Source organism: Polyodon spathula, chromosome 15 (assembly GCF_017654505.1).
Source record: "Polyodon spathula isolate WHYD16114869_AA chromosome 15, ASM1765450v1, whole genome shotgun sequence".
Lineage (NCBI taxonomy): Eukaryota > Metazoa > Chordata > Actinopteri > Acipenseriformes > Polyodontidae > Polyodon > Polyodon spathula.
Window position 1 is genome coordinate 27,005,655 of NC_054548.1, and position 21,039 is coordinate 27,026,693.

The window sequence follows — 21,039 nt, forward strand, 5'->3', positions numbered from 1 at the left end:
CTCTTGTGGGTTTACAGTTCTGTATAAAACCACTTACCATGAACTGCATTATGCCCTTGTAACAATATTAAAGCAGCTCTTTCAGAATACTATTGCTGTAAAAACTATGCTAAAGTTAAACAGTAAGCTGCTTTAATGTTTAATTGAATTAATTCCTGTCCTTTTTTTATCCCAGCTATGTCCAAAAACAACGCGTGTCTGCCCTCCACGCTAATTAATATAGTTGGTCAACTGGATGTCATGAGCCAGCTTGATCGCCCAAACAACAAGTTGTTGATGCTCTTTCAGAACTGACCAAATAAAATTGCAAATGAACGTATTGATTGTGTTTTATTTGTTTGCATCATTAATATTTAACACAACAGCAAATCCAACACAACTTAAAAGAAAGGAGAGAATCTCTTGACAGCACGAGCCTCTTCAGATCGTTGCTGTTGATCCCCTATGCTGTATTGCCTGAATGAAAGGGAAATATATAAATAAAAAGGAGGTTGTGTGGTCCAGTGGTTAAAGAAACAGACTTGTAACAATGAGGTCCCTGGTTCAAATCCCAGCTCACCCACTTTCATTGCATGATCATCACATACCCTAGTAAAGTGCTTTGTGATGGTGGTCCAATATGAAAGGTGCTACATAAAGAATATTATTATATAACATATCTGCTGGTTTTCAGCCATGGTGATCTGCAATACCTGTTGTTCAAAGTTTAATTTTATACCTCAAGTTCTTTTTTTAATTTGAGTCGTAAAATAAATTAGCTGAAACAGTAATCACTACTAACTACATGACACCCTACTAATGACATTTGAAAAACTATTTGGGCAAGAGCAGTAAAACACATTATTAACCAACCAGGCACAAGGTATTTTGCTTTATTACAGCAGCTTAGATTTACTTGTGTACCAGTTTTCTACGCAAGGAAACCATATTTTCACAAAATTTCACTAGTAATCTTCAAAAACAGCATGAGTACTTTACACGTAGCTAATTTACATATCAACCCTCACCTTTCCCATTCATTTGCATGATGTCGGGTGAAAAGCCTGGTTTACTCGAGTAAAATAAACTGAGCGAATGGAAACTCAAAAAATACATTTTACACAACTTGCATGGAAACCCCATGAATGACACTCATCAGAGTATTGATGTGTGAGATTCAGTTGCGCTTCTTACACCTGTATATACTATTTATTTTTCTTAAAGCTATGAATTTAGAAAATAAGATTTAAAAAGCTATGCTATTGTAGCATTACCAAAGCGGTGTAAGCTAAGGGTTTTCTGTCCAATAACACACTGCACGATGGAAGTAGCCCTTTTATGGGTTTTATTCCTTGGCCATCTTTCTGGCTCTTTTGAATAGTTCAACTCAAACAGTTCAGACACACTAGCTGTTACAGTGTGCTGGGACTGAGGCTGGGGTTCTGTAGCAGCACAGGCACCTTTGCATAGAAGTATTTATTACTAATCTTGAGCCTTAATGTATTTTAGCTAGCTGACCACATAGATACGGTCTCTAGTGAAGAACACATTCGATTCTCTGGACTGCCTTCTTCATGCCATAGCCTTGGTGCCACTGCTACGGAAGCCCTTACACACCACAAAGTATAACAATGTAAATAAATACATAACTTAAAGTATTGGTGGGGTTCCTACACTATTAATACAAAAACAAAAATATGTATGCATATGACAACAATCCAAGCTACTTATTTTCATTTTATTTGTGCAATAACCTGATAAAATTCATCAGAGCCCTACATTAGTGTGAGTAAATTATAAACAACTCATAACCAAATCATACAGTACCAAAAATCAAATCACCCCAAAATGCCTAGCCCCAACAGTGACAATACCCTTACACGGTCATGCCTAATACAGATATTTACATGCCTGATATTACAGTGAATTACACCTCTTGTCTGACACTTGAGGTAATGTATTTGTATACCAGACACTGCCATAAATATGCTCAGTATATTCAGCAAGCAAAAACATTAGTTTTAGTTAAAAAGGAGACAATGCTTTACACTGCGGATGCAGGTGGCTTGTAAAAACGGTTCAATTTTTAATTTCTTGGTTTCTGACAATGAACAGCAATATACACAGCATCATGTGTATGTTATTCTGGAAATGGACATCTACATGTAATTTAAGCCAATTTACAGTAAGACACACCTGCAGTACTGTTTCACAAATGAACATTTTACATTTACAGACAGTAATCAATCTGTAAACGCTGCACTCTAGTGGCCATTTTGTGTTTGTATATTTTGGGTACAATGCTGATTCATTTTTATTTAATGTGCAAGAGAAAATAAATGAATTCAGCTGTTCATATACAATTGACATAACTCAAAGGTACTAAACTGTTGCTGTGTTAGAAGCTGACTGCAAACGAACAGTGCCGTTCAGTGAAGTAGCAAGTCGGGCACAAGAAAACTATTACAACTGTGCCTGTCAATAACTCATGCATGCCCCAGGCATAGGATCTCTGTAGCACTGAAATCATGTTTATTAAATAGCTTGGATTTTCACTTGAATCCAGTTTCTGACATCTAAAACCACTGCTGTGACTGGCAAATCTATTGTCCCTTGAAAGATAACATTGCCCTTGACTGAAACTTCGGGGAAAAAAGTAATTTGATGAACTCTGACCTCAGCATGGTATTTGCAGCTGAGCTGACAGATGGGAATTTAAGAAGAAGAGTAAGAAGAATTGCAGGGTGGACATTGCTAAAAAAAGTCTGAATTTGCTACGTCACATTTTGCTTGCTCATATGGCAATGAATGTCAGGTCCTGCAAATTGAAAACTTTCACACACACACACACTAAACTCATTTGTGTAAGTGAGCAGAAATCAGTAAGCAACACAACAAGATTATAATGTAGGATTCTGACCAATAAATTCAGTCTGTCAACTTGCATTTGTTTTGGGAGAGCTGTGACTTCTGGCGAAAAGGTCTCTGAGCCTTGACATAAAGGATAAGAGAAGAGGTGCTGTGTAAAAGCCAGAGATGTTAGGAAACAATACTATTTTAAAAGTGTACACTGATACAAGAACAGCACACTCAGTTAAGGTAAGGCTGGGAGTTTTGCCCTTCTATGTGAAAGTGATGCTGTACATCATTTAAAACAAGAACAACATAGTTCATTATGGAAGCCATGGAGGACTGAACCTTTGTTCTTCTGGTCAGTTGCCATAAAAATAAAACAACTGACAGTGTTTGTTTTGACAGTTTTACAATCTGCACAGACCATAACAGTGAGCAACTGGATCAGAAATGTTTTTGAGAGTGTTCCCAACAGCAAGCAAATCAATCCTGACATGAAAACCCTCTGCGATTCAGTCCCAGTGCACTCAAACACTGCCAATTTTTGCAAAGTTGCGTTAAATGGAGGCTACGTTAAGACCTCCAAACTACTGCAATTTCACTTATGACTTAAAAGCCATATTAAAACCTGGGTCTCCAGAGGTGAAATGCATGAGAGGGTGGTAATGTATCTTGCTGAAGCAGTAGTGAGGTGAAATGCATGAGAGGGTGGTAATGTATCTTGCTGAAGCAGTAGTGAGGTGAAATGCATGAGAGGGTGGTAATGTATCCTGCTGAAGCAGTAGTGAGGTGAACTGCATGAGAGGGTGGTAATGTATCCTGCTGAAGCAGTAGTGAGGTGAAATGCATGAGAGGGTGGTAATGTATCCTGCTGAAGCAGTAGTGAGGGGAAATGCATGAGATGGTGGTAATGTATCCTGTTGAAGCAGTAGTGAGGTGAAATGCATGAGAGGGTGGTAATGTATCCTGCTGAAGCAGTAGTGAGGTGAAATGCATGAGAGGGTGGTAATGTATCCTGCTGAAGCAGTAGTCCCAGACTTTAAGATGTTCAGCTTTGGCCCAATCAAGAAATCTCTGAACCATATAGGCCATCACTGCAAAGAAATGTGGCTGTCAGGATGCATGAATTACCCTCTAAGCAGCAAAAGAATAGTTCTTTTGTTTTCCTCAGAATTCTAATCAATAAAAAAAAAAAAAAAAAAAAAAAAAAAAATCAGTAAAATCCCAGTCTTTTATTTCCAGCACACTGTCGTATGACGGTTTTTATTGAATCTCCCGCCCTTCAGGGCGGTAGAATAATTTATTTAAAATATTATTATAATTAGAAAAAATAAAAATTTTTTTTAAATTGTTGTCAATTACAACAGTGCAATTACAAAGCATCTCTAAAAAAAAAAAAAAAAAAAAATATATATATATATATATATATATATATATATATATATATATATATATATATTACACACACACACATACACCAATGTAAAGTCACTTAATAGGGCTTTGGGCCACCACGTGCAGCCAGTACGACCTGTATACGCCATGGCATGTACCAGCCTCTGGAATTCTGCAGGAGGGATGCGGCACCATTCTTCCACGAGAAAGTCAATCAACTCACGTCTGGTTGATGGAGGTGGAAAACGCTGTCTCAGGTGTCGTTCCAGAATATCCCATAAATGCTCGATTGGGTTCAGATCTGGTGACTGAGGAGGTCATGTTCATCAAACCACTGGGCGACCACACGTGCTCTGTGGATGGGGGGATGGGGGCATTGTCATCCTGGAATAAACTCCCCCCCAGCAGGAAAGAAATGTTGCAACATGGGGTGAAGACGATCACTTAGTACCATTAAGTAGCGATTAGCATTGACCTTGCCTTCTAATGGAATGAGTGCGCCCAAACCATGCCAGGAAAATGTGCCCCACAACATTATGGAACCACCAGAACCCTTCACTGTTGGAACCAAGCACTCAGGGCTGTAGAGTCCTTTAGGTTGGCACCACATGTGCACTCTTCCATTGTCGAGAACATGGTGAAGGATGATTCATCTGACCAAATCACATTTCTCCACTGCTCAGTAGTCCATTGCCTGTGCTCTTTGCACCACTGGACTAGCAAACGTGCACTGCCTGATGAGTGGTTTCTGCACTGCAACCCGACTATGCTATCCCGCTCTGTGGAGTTCTCGGTGGACTGTTTTTGATAAAACTGGCTGCTCGTGCCCCAATTTGCAGTCAATTGGTCTGCAGTTGCTTGCCTATTTTGCTTTGCACTTTGAATTATTGCATGGATGTCACAATCCTGGAGTAAGCGCTTCCGTCCACTGTTGCTCTTTGCTGATGATGTCTTTCCCTCGGAGTTCCATGCTGACATCAACTTAGATATCGTTGCTCGTGAAACATTAACAAGTTGAGCTGTCTTGGTCACTGAAGCTCCTGCCAAACGCATGCTGGAATGTTAGTTGCTTAATTAATGCATTAGCCACACCTGTTTGCTCGGTGACTGAATCTTTTCAATAAATTGAGTGGGAAAGTAGGTACAAACACTTTTCTTCATGTATAGAATAATGTTTTTGACATTGTAACTCAAGTCTCTAAACGTGTTAATACAGAAAACGTTTTTAGTGGAAAATTGTGTTTTTAAGGTGTGTATATAATTTGAGAAATGCACAAATATATACTGCAGTTACATTATTTATATGAACATCTGTAATCCTAATTGACATGGTGGATGTACTCGCACAGCGCCAAATACTGTAGTAATAATTCAGATAGCTCTCCAATTCAATGTAGTAGCCTGTGCAAATCTCTCATCTTCACTTCTTCAGTAGATTACTATGCGAAACTCCATGTTTAGAATATATATATATATATATATATATATACACACACACACACACACACACACACACCGATAGGCTGATACACACACATGTTTTTGGTCATATCATTTCAACAGTAAGCAGCAAAAATGTCTGTTCTCAATAATTTAAACAGCATGGAATCGTGCTTTGACTGTTACAATAAGCTATTAGTGAGAATTCTGTCATACTTATTAAATATTACATTTTTCATTCTTTTTGAAAATGTATGAAAGTGTATTTCATTGCATGTTTTATTCCAGTGCAGTTCTAAATCTCTATATTCTAAGTAAGGGCGGGGGGGCGGGGGGGGGCAGCATATAAAACTTTTGCACAAGCTCTCTAAACATCAAGCTCTCTAGAGCAACGTTTAAACAAATTGCAAATCGCACCAACCTCTGGTGCAAATTTGTCAGACAGATTTGTCATCACTGTGGTCAGAACATGCTGTTCTCACTGTACACAAAAAGTGGAGAAACTGAAAATTGAGTAAATACTAGTATAACTTTAGCGTTTACTGAATAATAAAATTTAAAGTCATTTACCAATTACAGTCACGGTCATGCTTTTATTCCTCAGTCAATAATATCAATTTAGGAAAAAGGGATCTTCTATAGACTCACTCACACAAAGGTTTAGAGGAAGTCACAAAAGTTTTTCTCAAATAAATCACAAATCAGACAGGAACAAACTGCTTATGTCTATAACCTATTGTACCCATCTGAATGGTTTAGAATTGTGCTATGTTTTTTTTTATATTTTTATTATTATTATTTTTAAAAGTAGCAGAGAACGAATAAGTTTACAGACTCCTTGTAAGTGCACATTAAAAACTTAAACTAAATCTCACATACCCAATAGCACACCAGTACTGTCTAAGAACTGATTATTCTGCAATTAAGTACCTGGGCTTCAGACATTCAAATGTGAGCTAAGCCAGCATCGGGAAAGTACAATATATAATGTTAAATCTTGTTTGTATTTGCTTTATTCTTTATCAGACAGGAACGGCTTACATTTGTTTCTGTACCGAAGACTAAACTAGAACATGGGTCCATATCAAAGAAAGCAGACAGCTCACAGTGACAAACTGACATTTATCTCAGAATGCTGCTCGCAGGAGAGCCAATACCTTTAAAGTGCATTGATTTCTCCTAATGAAATTAACACTAGAAGCCCTGTGGTGGTCATTTTGGTGCTTTTTGGTTTTAGAATGTAATATTCTCCAGTCGTGTAACACATATGGGGTTGCGCGTTCATGTACCTTTCTATCCGTATGTACTAAATATTCTCACAAAGCATGAAACATGGGAGTGTAGAAAAAGGAGATATATTACATTATACCTAAAAGCCCCAGTCACACTGACAGCCACACAGAAAACAATTGCATTTTGATTATACAGAACAGTATTCTACTTTATTATTTACCAGTTTGCAATGTGTTTAGCTGTAATCAGATTAGTCTCTACTCTCTCTGTCTGAGTGAATGGCAGCCTATTGTTTTCAATCAGCCTTTTGAAGGCTGGGGCCTGCTTGCTTTACTACACAACAAAATATGGAGTTGATGTTTTGGATCAGATGGCACGGAAGAATTCCCTGAAAGCTGGCTCCTGACGGTGGTCTGTTCAGGTGTTTTACAATGTATTGGACCTAGCAGCCATCAACTCCTGGGTACTTTACACAGAATGCACGGAGAAGAATTTACCAAGGAGAGAATATATTTTACAATTAGCAGAGGAACTTCGCAAGAAGCATTTGGAACAGAGGGAGACTGCCAAACCAGCTGGAAGTTGGTTAATTATTCCCGGTTCCTTATTCACGGTGTAGCTGACAAAGCACTGTGTCCTTTTTCTGTGTGTTTAAACTCACTTACACATCTTGCTCAATTAATAAATTGCTACTATTTAAAAAATAATCGCTCCTTCTTAAAAAAAAAAAAAACTAAACGAAAATATTAATAACAAATCTCTATCAGCAGCATAGCGGTACGCTATATTACTCGCTTGTTTGCCCCATTTCCCCATCTTAGACGCCTTGCTCACTAAATATCGAGGTATCCCTACATAGGATATCACCCCCTCTTTGCAAAAACACTAACGATTTTAGTGAGCAAGCCGTACCCCGCAAGAAAAAGCACCCCAAAGTGTAGCCCATTATAACCAATACAGAATGCATGGGGGCACGTCTTTAGCTGCCCCATTTACCCCCCTCAGACGCCTTGCTCACTAAATATCTAGATATCCCAGATAGGTTATCACCCCCTCTTTAAAAAAACACCAACGATTTTAATGAGCAAGCCATACCCCAAAGTGTAATGTACTTTTGAGAGCCACTCTGTGTGTGTGTGTGTGTGTGTGTGTGTGTGTGTGTGTGTGTGTGTATATATCTATACAGTGGCTTACAAAAATATTCAGACCCCTGACCAATTCTCTCATATTACCGAATTACAAAAGGTACATTGAAATTTTGTTCTGTTTGATATTTTATTTTTAAACACTGAAACTGACATTGAGACATTGAAACTGAAACTGACATTGTAAGATGACATTGGTTTTATGTTGGGAAATATTTTTAAGAAAAATAAAAAACTGAAATATCTTGCTTGCATAAGTATTCAACCCCTTTGCTGTGGAAGCTCCCAGTTTGCACCGATGAAAGAAATTGCCCTAATGAGGACACAATTACCTTACCATTGGCCTCCACCTATGAACCATTAAAGTTGCTGTCACATTTTCTGGATAAAAACCCCACTGTTGAAGGATCACTGGTAAGGCTGTGAATCTGAAGGAAAATGAAGACCAAAGAGCATTCTACAGAACTTAGAGATAAAGTAATACAAATGCATAGAGTAGGGAAAGGGTACAAAATAATATCCAAGTGTTTGGATATCCCAGTGAGCACAGTTGGGTCAATAATCAGGAAGTGGAAGCGGCATCACACCACCCAGTGACCCAGCTCCGATGTGGGAAAAGGTTTTGTGGTCAGATGAGACCAAGATAGAGCTTTTTTGGCCAAAACTCAAAGCGCTATGTGTGGCGCAAACCTAACACTGCCCATCCCTAAAGACATACCATCCCTACAGTGAAGTATGGTGGTGGCAGCACCATGCTGTGGGGATGCTTCTCATCAGCAGGGACTGGGCATCTTGTTACAATTGAAGGAAGAATGGATGGAGCAAAATACAGGAAAATACTGCAAGAGAATCTGCTTCAGTCCGCTAAAAAACTGAAGCTTGGGAGAAAATTCATCTTTCAGCAGGACAATGATCCCAAGCACAAGGCCAAAGCAACATTGGAGTGGCTCAAGAACAAAAAAGTGACTGTCCTATAGTGGCCCAGTCAAAGTCCTGATCTCAATCCCATTGAGAATCTGTGGCACTATTTGAAAATTGCGGTCCACAAGCGTCGTCCAACCAACCTGAACAACCTGGAGCAAATCTGCATGAAGAATGGGCCAAAATCACTCTGACACTGAGTGCAAAGCTGGCACATACTCACCCCAAAAGACTCAAAGCTGTTATTGCAGCGAAAGGTGGCTCTACCATATATTAATGTGTGGGGGTTGAATATTTATGCAAGCAAGATATTTCAGTTTTTTATTTTTCTTAAAAATATTTCCCAACATAAAACCAATGTCACCTTACAATAATTGATTTTGAGTTTAAGTGTTTTAAAAAAAAAATATCGAACAGAACGAAATTTCAATGTACCATTTGTAATTCAGTAATATGAGAGAATTGGTCAGGGGTCTGAATACTTTTGCAAGGCACTATATATATATATATATAATATATATATATATATATATATATATATATATATATATATATATATATATATATATATATAATGCTTTCGGTTGTTCAGATGTTTGTGGCGTACTCATAAAAAAAAACGGCCGACTGTTTCTCCTTTCGTTATACTGTTTACAGTGTTTTGAATACAGCCGGCAGAAAGACTGCTGTGGGGCTTCTAGGTGTGAGTACATCTCCGGTCCTTCTACTGTTAAATATCTATCGATTTTTCTTCAAAAAAGACTATAAACTGATTTTCAGTAATAAAAAAGGCACAATGCATTACTAAAGAAGTTAACATTGATTTTCACCCTGTAAAACATCAAGCTTTACATTTGAATCTGCATTATTTAACTCTTGTATTGCCTCCTAATTTATAACCTCCTTTTTTCCTCCACTTAAGGCCAGTTTACACCTGATTCAATCCGTAATGTACCTTATTTATGTACATAAAACCATCAAAATGAAACTTTCTTACCTGATTGACGTGCTTCAATTTATCAATGATCTGATTTATCATTGGGTCTGTTCCTTTCACTTTTACCTCTGGGTTTCCAGATTGAGCTTTAATTCCATTTCCAACCACTTGAAGAGTATAACTGAAAAATAAATTAGATGTAACTGAAAATGGGTTACTTTTTGTATTCCAGTAACTTTAGATGCTGAAATGATGGCCATTAAAATAAATACTACTGGACATGGTTATACAAATGACCTTCAATTTAATGTTAATGGTACCACCCTACCTCAATCACAATAATTTCAATTTAACTCAGGGTTTTAAAGGGAAGCATGTTTAAATTCAAAATCTCTACTGGAACAAACTGGACTTCCACGTTTGATGATATTCAATTGTGGTTACTCGGAGGCACTCCTAAAATGATTACCTACTGCAACAAACAAAAACCTAAACTAGTGCCTGGCAACTATTTTTCAGAAAAAAAAAAATCTAGTCAAGATGTAGTTATAAAAACAATTGGCTAATAGGTAATCTTTGAAACTATAGGGCCTTGGCCATTTTAACATCCATATAAAATGGTCCACATTGTATAATGAAATTGTTTAGGAATGACAATCATTTACAACAAAAGCCCAGTATCACCATGATTGTTTTAATTAACAAAAAAAAAATTTTTTTTATTAAATATCCTTCCACCTCTGCCTGACCTTAGAAAAAAATAGTTCCTTAAAACATACAAAAACCCAAAAATGCATTAATTATCTGAAAAATAATTTCAGATGTTGAATTGAACATTGCCATTGAAAGTGCAGTTTTGATTCGTTACACTTCTTGTAATTCTTGGTTTATTCATTACATTTTAAAGGAAAATATTACTGCCCATTTTCATCATGACACAACACAAATGAGTTTAAATCACGCAGCACAAATAAGACTGCCTTTAAATCACACAGACCCTTCCTAACAAGACCTGCAACAGTATCAGTTGAGAGTGAGTTTTTTTTTTTTTAAATCATCCTTTGCTATCTGGGGTAGTAATAGGAGGTATCCATACCAAATTTGTGCTACAGCTTCACAGTGGCAAGAAAGACGTTATTTGCATGGAATACCCGGTTACTTATCAAACTGACTTTGCAATTTACAGCTTGGTAACGTGGAGAACTACTGGAACAGTGTTAAGAAAAATTTTAAACAATGCAGGGCACAGCAGAAGACATGATACCATCGTACCCGGACACATTTAAAAGGTATGGCATGAACTGTCGAGATGAATTTATAAATGTTCAGCATCAGATCACACATATTTTTTAAACTATTTATTTTCAAAATAGGATAGGGAAACACTGCAGTTCAGGGAGAAGGAACAGAGTGATCAGAATGGCAAGTTTTGAATTTATTTGAATACTTTTGCTTTTTTTCACTACTTTAATTAATCATTGGCGTCAGATTCAGATTCATTCAATATCTCATGAACAATTCGGTTTCCCTAAAGTTCAACATTTACATAAGTCTCGTCGGTCATGTTTATTGCAATAAATTCCAATATGTTTGCTGTTTCTGTTTTTAAATTCTAGCAGTATGGATATCTGCCAGTGATTTGCCTGTTTTTGAAAAAGTGCTGACCCATGGTGATATGCTGTAATATCAACACCCCCTATGTGACCTATTTTGACCAATCAGGATAGATTATTTAAAACACCCATTTTATAATATATTATAGTGTCATGGAACCTCCATGAATAGAACAAAGCAAAACCATTGACGCAACAGAAATATCAACTGCACTTTATTGCTAGAAACTATTAATGCATGTCTGACAGGCTGGTGAGTGGATAGAGGCCCAGAGACAGACTGCAGTTCAAAAAAAATATGTTTTTATTATAAATTAACACAAAATAAAAGGGCACAAGGGCCAAATAAAAGATATTTAAACACAAATAAAGCAAGACAAAAAAAAACAAAACTTACAAAATTAAATTTTCCAGGCTGGGCAATGCCTTCACTGGATTCAAAAATTCACCAAACCAAAACCAACAACCACAACCTTCCTCAGCTCCCTCCTCCTAATGGGAAGCAGAGGCCTCCTTTTAAGTCAGGTGGCTTGGCGCTGATTGATCGTTAATTAAAGTAATCATCTAATCAACTAATCAACCCCAGCCACCTGAACATAATAAACCCAGGCAGGTAGGGGAAATTAACCCCATCCCTGCCAATTTAAAAACGGCAGAGCTGTGCTCTGCCACAGCATGTTTAATAGATTTGCAAATAAAAGACTATATAAGTTGAATACAACATTTTTTCATGAAAGCTAAACTGTTCAAAAGTTGATTTAATGTGCATATTGTTAGCACTACCTTATAATGAAGTAATCTGTCTCTTTTTGTACTTGCATTGTCCGGTTAAAAATTACGCAAAGTCAAGTCAAATAGCCAACAGGGATGAGGAAAGGAGAAACACCAGTGGGTCTCACTGCTAATTTTCTTAGTCTGAGTGCAGAATGATGAATTTGTAGTAGGAGCAGTAATAGACCCACCATCTGTGCTAATCTTTCTGGGAAACTGGTGTAATGCATCATGTCGGTTTCTAAGGAAGCCTGTTTTCTGCAGAACCATTTGTTTTCATGAAAGTAAAAATGCTAAATCACAAAACTTCTAAGTGATAGAGCATTAGATTCACAAGGTCAATGCTGTTTAAACTATAAATATTCCAAAATGTGCTGTAGAGAACTTTGAAAAATATAGCACAGACAGCTAATATCTGGAATTTAATGTTTATAAAGTATTATCGACAGTACACCCAAAATTCTCTTGGTCTCATGAATTCAAAACAAGACTTTGATCTAACATCATTTTCAATCTACAAGACTTTCTGTGCTTAGAACAGGATAAAATGACTATACCTTCAAGATCTAAGATCTAAGGGAGTTTCAACTGACCCACCTGGATCCAAGTCATAGATATTATTGCATTGGAAGATTGTTTTAAATGAACCCTGAACAGTACTACTACTTGAAGCTACATGTAATGAAACAAGTGGCAACACATACAACATTATGGCTTAGTATTTTTGATTATTTTATTAAAATCTACAACAAATATATATGTAATATATATATATATTAATATATATATATATATATATATATATTATATTATATATAGATATATATATAGAAAGAAAATAAATAATGAAGCGTGTGTTGCAGGTCATTACTGCAATGCAAGAGGACCAAAGCTGGCATTTCAGTATGGATCTACATCTCATAAACGTCATCTGAATCCTCCTAGGAAATCATTCAGATTCTTGTGGAATAAAAGGAATTTTTAAGTAAGAAAACGGACAAACACCAAGAATGCAAAAAAGTTAATTATTAGTTTTGCTTACATAGTCACATTACATGGCCTGGGTACAGTTATGTTCACAATCATGAGAAACAGGCTTCTACTTCTTAATCCTGAACACTTCAGTATAATTGTTCTAAAGGAATGCAATAAAAGTACAGGAACTCCAACAGCAACCTAAGTAGGTATGACTAAGGCTGTTTGAACTTCATGATATTCAAATTCCACCTTTTTAAAACGCCTGCATCACATCCCTATAAGTTATAACAATACCTGTAAGATGTATTGTACTTTGCTGTGCTATCTTCTAAATTTCCGGGTCACTTGAAATAATTTTCACTACTTTTTTGGCATTAAGAAGTTCTTCAGGGAAGCTTGGTGGTATGTTTGCATTTCTGGCTGCAGTCCGGGAATTATAATTTTCATTCTTTCTGGTAACTAGTAGCAGGTACACAATGATAAACGTCAGTGGACACACCTATTACTTTCATTTTTTTTTTTTTTGAAATATGTATCATTAATTAATATTATTAGGGCTACAACATTATAACTGTTGCTTTGACTAGCCCATGTGTAGACTAAACATGTTATTTATAATGTTTAAAACATTTCAGGACCACATGTCTAGAAAAAGCATCTCTTAATAAATAATTTGTACATGTTTATAACAAACATGATTTTATATAACATACATTAAGTAGACATTAAATAAAATATATAAATTATGTTCATTAAGTTTTGTTTTTAAAATGATGTCTCAATCCTATCCAGTTCTAGGTGATGGAGTTACTGTAGACAATGACAGTTTTTGATGGAATGTAAGTATAACATAAACATTTCAAAGACTGACCCAGTTTCTAAATGTTTAAGAGGCATGCTTTACAAGTAGACATGTTGTACTTGGATCTAGTGGGAATCATGTAATTATGCCAGATAATAAATGTAACAAAGTGATCGGTACATCATTCCAGAAAAAAGGAGATGTTTTCTTCCATACCTTCAAAACAAAGCACTGCTATGGCATTTTAAGGCATGCTTTACTTTTAAGAGCTAATCACTCATTTGAACCAGGTATTCCCAGCTCCTGAATTATGTCATTCTTATTGTTTAGTTCATTGTTAATTAGAAAGTTTTTATGTGTGTTTTTTACTTTTCAATTATGTAATTTGAATGTTATAAACTTTTTAAAAAGTATTTTTATGAATTAATCCAATCTAAAATAAACAGCACTCTACAATTACTGCATCAAAACAGATCAGCTAAACATTTATGAGCATTATTTTCTTGCTACTCTCTAATCTGTGGTGTAATCTAATCTAAACAGTGTTTTTTTTTTTTTTTTAAAAAAACCTGAATAGAAACTCCAAAACCGAAAGACCTGTATTGCCTCTTCACTGTAAATGTTCACCTGGGTGTATTGCAAATGACAAATGCATTTTCTATATTTAAAGGAATCCTAAGTGTTTTTGTAGTGTATGTTGCACGTACATTTTCATCAATGCACTGCTGGCAAACGATCTGATGTAGTCTCTCTGAATAACATGTAAGCATTGTGGCTAAGCCTGTGAAGCTGGGATAAATGTTAATTGTCTAATTGTTTCGTATAGGACTGCACCAAAAAGGTATGTCAGCCTCCATTCAAATCCCTCATGCCTATTATTTCATGGCAACAACACTTGTTACCAGGGCTGGTTTTAGGTATCCTGGGCCCCGGATATCAGACCAGAAAGGACCCTCCACCCCGTGACATAAATACAATACAGGTTTCCTTCTCTTTAAAGAGTATTTGGTAACACTTTGTATTAAGGTGATGTTTATTAATATTTTATAAATGTATAATATATGCATAATACTGTTATATAGTGTTAATAAATCATTATAGATGGTTTATAACAATGCCATACGCAGAATTACGTTTAACCCTTTTCGATCCTATGTCGGACCAGGTCCGACATTACAATTTTCCCTTTCCCATCCAATGTTGGACCTTGTCCGACATCATCAAAAAGCACAGGTCTCTACTCCTTTTTTCTCCAGAAAAAGCTGGGAAAACCTTTCAATGGCCGAGTGAGACCGATTGGAGCCGAATGAAACAGAAAAAAAGGGCATATCTCATAGCCCCATGCATTACAGAGATAACACGGATATAATAAAGGAGGTAGCTGCTTCTGTATCCAGCGCTCAAAGAATATCACAGACATTTGCAGAGCTTTTTGGGAGGTGTTGTAGTAATAAAATAATGACTTGGATCTCATTATTGAGGAGTTTGGTAATAAATCGAGTGATCAGGAGAGGATTTATCACTATGCACGACTAAGAAGAGGTATGTGAAAAATACAGCGAACAAGGGGTGGGGCTTGGCAGCAGATACAGTACTGAGTGTCCTTTTGCGATTCAATGCCTTTTAAACCTGTTTTACTCTGAAAAAATCTATATTTAAACAGTGCATGTAAAATAAATGACGAGTATGAAAATAAATTGGACCTGATGTGTCTGACAAGCGCTGAATAAATGGACTGCAAAGGGTTAAACAACCCAAAGTAGAACAGGTGGCTAAAAACTGTCCCCTTTATAAAGCTGTAATTCCGTCTATGGCTATTGAATGGTTATAAACGATACATGACACTTTATTAACACTTTAGAACATAGTTCTTAAGCGCCTATTATATTTATAAAACATTTATAAAACATTAATATGCAGCACCTTAATCTAAAGTGTTACAGAGTAGGTTTATTTGAATGGATGCTTGCAGTGCAAAACATCAAACAATACTAAAGTTCTACCCAGTTAATGTCCCCTCGGTTAATATCACAACCCGTTTATTATCATGTTTCTTTAAAACCACTTGCCACTCACCATAGGTTTCTATGTTAAATTAACTCTTTTAATATCACTAGGAACCCCGCTTATTATCCCCTTATGAGTCGGCTACCAAAGCTGCGCAGATGAGGTGTACGATTTTAAATAAATTATTTAACCAATTATACTGTCTCTAGATTAATAAACACTGTGTAAACCCTATTAAAAGCGGTACTGGAAGGGAGTCACTTCAGAAGTCACGCCTTCAAAATGTCGGTTAAACTGACTTTGGCTACATAACTAGCCTGATGTACTGTACATAGCTGGATACAAGCAAAAATGTCTACTCGAAAAAGAAAAAATCTGACAGACACTCAGAAAAAGGAAATTGTACGTCTCTGTGAAGGAACGCCAAAGATTTCACATCACAACATTGCAAAACAATTCGGAATGTGTTTAACATTAGTATAGGCTAATTATTTTCAGCTAGCTAAGAAACTGAAAGAAACAGCAACTAACGTTAACGTTAAATATAGTAACTGCAGCTGGCTTTGTTGTTCCTGATTTTATTAGACTGTACACATAGATGTTGTTTGAGTTGTTAGCTACAGTAATTATGTTACGTTACAGTAACAAACTTAAGCTTATGGTGCGGTAAGAGTTTTTAGTGGACTAGTTTCCCCCTGCACTGATATAATGTCAGTTAGCTAATTAAAGTATGCAGCAATTGTTCACGTTTGTTTGAGCTATCCACAAATAATTAATTTCTGCTATTGTTTAATTAAAGTAAACATTCTTTAGAAAAACCTATTTTATGTTACAGTACTATAATATTAGTACAATATTGCAATAAAAGATGTACAGATGGATTATATTTAGTTTTCTTTGTTTATATGTAAACAGAATATGGAGTGCTTAAATTCCCTTTCTACTGCGTGAGACCCTGTTTATACCCCAACCCGCATAATATCCCCAAATAACTCTGCACAGTAATGGGGACATTAAGCAGGTTACACTGTATATACAGCAATAGGCTTTCACGGTGTTAATAATTAAAGTGCAGTCTCCAGTCGGATAATAAGCTGTGTGAACATGAAGCATGAACCAATCCGCCCCCCCCCACCCCAGAGTGTGACAAATGAATTTCACACTTGGTCTTGCATAATTATTCACAACTCCTCCTCCTTTTCTCAAGGCAGAATTGAAGGGGGGTGGGTGGGGGGGGGAATCATCACAATTGCCCTTATGAAACTCACCTCTTTTGAACATATGGCCCATTGTACCAAAACTGTACAGATTTCCTCTCTGGCTGAAGTCACCAATACTGGACATGCTGTTATCCAGGTTTACAGTAGGCTACCAGTATATAGTATACCTACTTATATTGTATTAATACTGCACAAGCTTTAACATGATTGTCATTTCCAGGAATTTTATTAAATATTACCGTTCATGTTGAAGCTGCACAATATCCTATCTTCACTGTGTTACTGTACTGTATGTGATATTTGTATAAAATTCTAAGTGCATAAAGCAAACTATCTCATTGCGCAGTGCTGTTAGCGGGACTGTTGGATTTAAGGTTTTTGTGGGTGGGAGCGGGATAAAAATCCAAGAAAAAATGTGGGAGCAAGACAGGACAGGAGCAAGATTTAAAAAAGACACATACATTTGGCTGTTATGCTTGCATTTCCACTTTGTAAGCTATATTTTGTTTGTGTTTCAATTCTATTGCGTGGATAGTAAAGGATACACAACAGCTGATTCCTCCTCAGTAGAGTGCTTTGTTTTCTGTAATTACTTGTCTTCATGCTGTTTTGCCATCAATCACTGTGTACTACAAAATGAAACTGCATGATACGAATTATAATAAACAAGCACATCACTAGCCAAGGACAGCTAGACAAACAAATGTATGCATCCAAGGGAAAACAAAAGAAAGCATTTGATAACATAAAACTGCCAGAACTAATTAGACTCCAACACATACTGATGGGTTACTAAATATTTTGCTTTAAAAAGACCAAAAGCTGTTGAACTAATGCTAATTCATTAGACAGCTATTTAGTGTACAATGCCACAGAGACAGGCATCTGACATTGCATATTGTTTCCATTGCAGTAACTCATTGGCAAACAAAAACTGTCCAAAGAGAGAGAGAGAGATTACTTGATAATTTTACTACAGACTTGAAACAATGCTGATACATCCACTACGCCACTACTCCACTCTGGACTCCAGTGAGAACTAAAATGCAAACAAATCGTGTCCTTCTGGTACATCCTCTAAATCAATTCTGTATGATCTGATGCATTGTTGTTCACAGCTAATTTATGGAAAATTAGCAGCAAATGACAGCTAAGCTATGTGTGCAGTATTGGAATCAGGAAATAAACTTGCAACCATGAGCAAGAAGGCCACTGCACAGAAAGGTCAAATGAAGGAATTGACCTAATCTGCTGTGTTATGCCAAGCACAACCTGCAATATCAGCATATGTACTGACAAAAGCAACCTTTCTCTGCCTGCTGTCTAAGGGATAGAACATTAACAGAAAGGGCTAAGCTCTTATTGGCCTCTTTTACAAAAAGAAATAAAAAAACAGTAATATCAAATCAATAGGGCTTACCTGTGTAGAGCCCATACTTTAACTTCAAATTTAGATGGGCATTTCTTTCAGGTTGTGGCCTCATTTGCATGTTAGCATTGAGTGATTTTGATAAAGGTGCAGACAAGGGTGACTGAGTTTATCTGAAATGCAGCGCTGTCGGTCCCTTTGAAACAGAAAGTGGTGAGTGAAAGAGAACCTTTTTTCCATATAACTGTCTATGTTTATATATACAGTATATCATTTCTTATGTTTTAAAATAAACAAATAATATACCTGTGGATCTGTGATGTGGAACATGCCTTCATTATCATTAGGGCTGCTCTGAACAATACAGATGGATGGAAAAAAAATAAATGAATACAAAGCTATTTATTTCAGTGTTTCACATTTGAATAGGCACCTAATCATTTGCTGTGTGAGGTCTTTCACAATTTGCCTATGTCTCAAACTCAGGTATGAAGTATGAGCTTTATACTATTTAAGGAGACTTTTTTTTTTTTTCAGAGCACTATTAAAATGCATGGTAGGATCATTCTGTACAGGGTCACTTTGGAAATGTCCTAAAATCTGTTGACGTGATTGATACCCAAACTTCAGACATACTGTGAAAAGTTCATCCGGGATCGCTGTAGTTTTATTTATTACCTAAAGGCAGCACTTTATTTTGGTATTTGTATTTCAGACACTATACAGACACTTTTCATGGATCCTGGTCACAATTCACATTCATCAAGGGTGCATTGCCTGTACAGCTGTCAATCACTGTCATACAGATCACACTGTGCCTATGCCTCAGTGACACAGCACTGGCTAGAGGACAAGGTTTTTATATTTTTATATGCCATACATAGAAATGCCCGGGCTCTGAAAAATAAATTAATCCATCACACAGCTTTGTTTTTGTTATCCAATGACATGAAAATTATTAAGTTGCTGGAATAAAAGAAAAATAATTTTTTTTAAAACTATTTTTATATAGTCTGCCACAATCTTCTTGACCACTATATAATGCACTTTTCCAATAAGGTAGAACACATAAATCATGTACCTAAGGACAGGTTATTTGCTTCTAAGGTGGAGTAAGGAACATTTGGAAATGCACATGGCTAACTGCCAAAGAACATGATGAACTGTAGCACACAACTGCTGCTTTTACATTCATGAATAACTAAACACTGATCTGATCATCTGTGTTAACAAATCCACACATGCAAACTAAAAATAAAAAAATTATGTAACACTACATTGGCAAAAAAACTAAATGTATTTTTAAAAAGTGCTTTAGATTTACATTACAAAAAATTGCAAATCTTTCTTTGCATTATTTCCCTTATCAGCTTGATGTTGCAGATAACCCCACTTTTTTCTCAGTCTTCCCTAGAACTTTGCATAATGCTAATCATACACAGGTCTAAATGTGTTTGTAAAGTATCATACAGATGGTATTTACCAAATTTATGTTTAAAACTATTATTAAAAATGTTTGATAAACTGCATCGTGGGCTTGTGAATTCAGGCGGTCACAGCTACTGTACAACACTTGCAAATAGCTTTCCAAACATCTGTCAAAATGACTTTATTGTAAAGTACGACTAAGCACTATGTTTAAATGTGTATAACTACACTTCCATGCAATTTCTCCTAGCCATGTCTGAACAAAACCTGTGTTCACCCTGCACTTATGTCCGTTGGAGCGATGAAGAGACTCGGGTCTTAATATCCATAATAAGGGATGAGGATATGATGAGGCAGCTTGATAAAATACACAGCATAACAATTGTTTAACCCACCCTCAAAATAAAATGTGATGTGGAATCTGTACGAATTACTTCTTGGAAATCAACAATACTGCTCAATAGTCCAATTATTTAGCAGAAGCAGTCATACAAGCATAGCACAAATGAGAATGCTATATTTGGTATAAAAAAATCAGGGGTGGAAAGTAACGAAGTAGAAATACTTTTACTTAAGTATTTGTTTTCGGGATCTGTACTTTATTTTTGGGATATTAATACTTTAACTGAAGTATGTTTGTTTAGAAAATATTGTACTTTATACACCACTACATCTCCCAGAAGCATCAAGTTCTTTGAGCATGCTGACTCTTGCGCTGGCCAGTATTCTGATTGGATAAAACAGAGCTGCATGCGCAATGTCTGCTTGCTTTGAGGGTGACAGTACGTTGATGCCCAACCAGAGACGGTTTAGATTTTTAAAATAACCAATCAACGAACACAATGTTTAGCTGCAGAGGATGCTTTGGTAGTTTAACTTTAGAAATGGTGTGGTAATGCCAGCTTCGTGCAGTTACATGCCCAAGCCGAAGGCAAGAAAGCTCCTGAT

At 36.4% G+C, this 21,039-nt stretch overlaps 1 protein-coding gene across 1 annotated transcript in view; it reads right to left on the minus strand.

Moving 5' to 3' along the window:
- gpc5a (glypican 5a) overlaps window positions 1-21,039 on the minus strand; it is a 187,009-nt gene that overhangs the window by 40,753 nt on the left and 125,217 nt on the right. Inside the window, exon 6 of the mRNA XM_041271996.1 lies at window positions 9,964-10,084. Within this exon, the coding sequence (XP_041127930.1) occupies window positions 9,964-10,084 (121 nt within the window). The remainder of the gene's footprint in view (window positions 1-9,963; window positions 10,085-21,039) is intronic.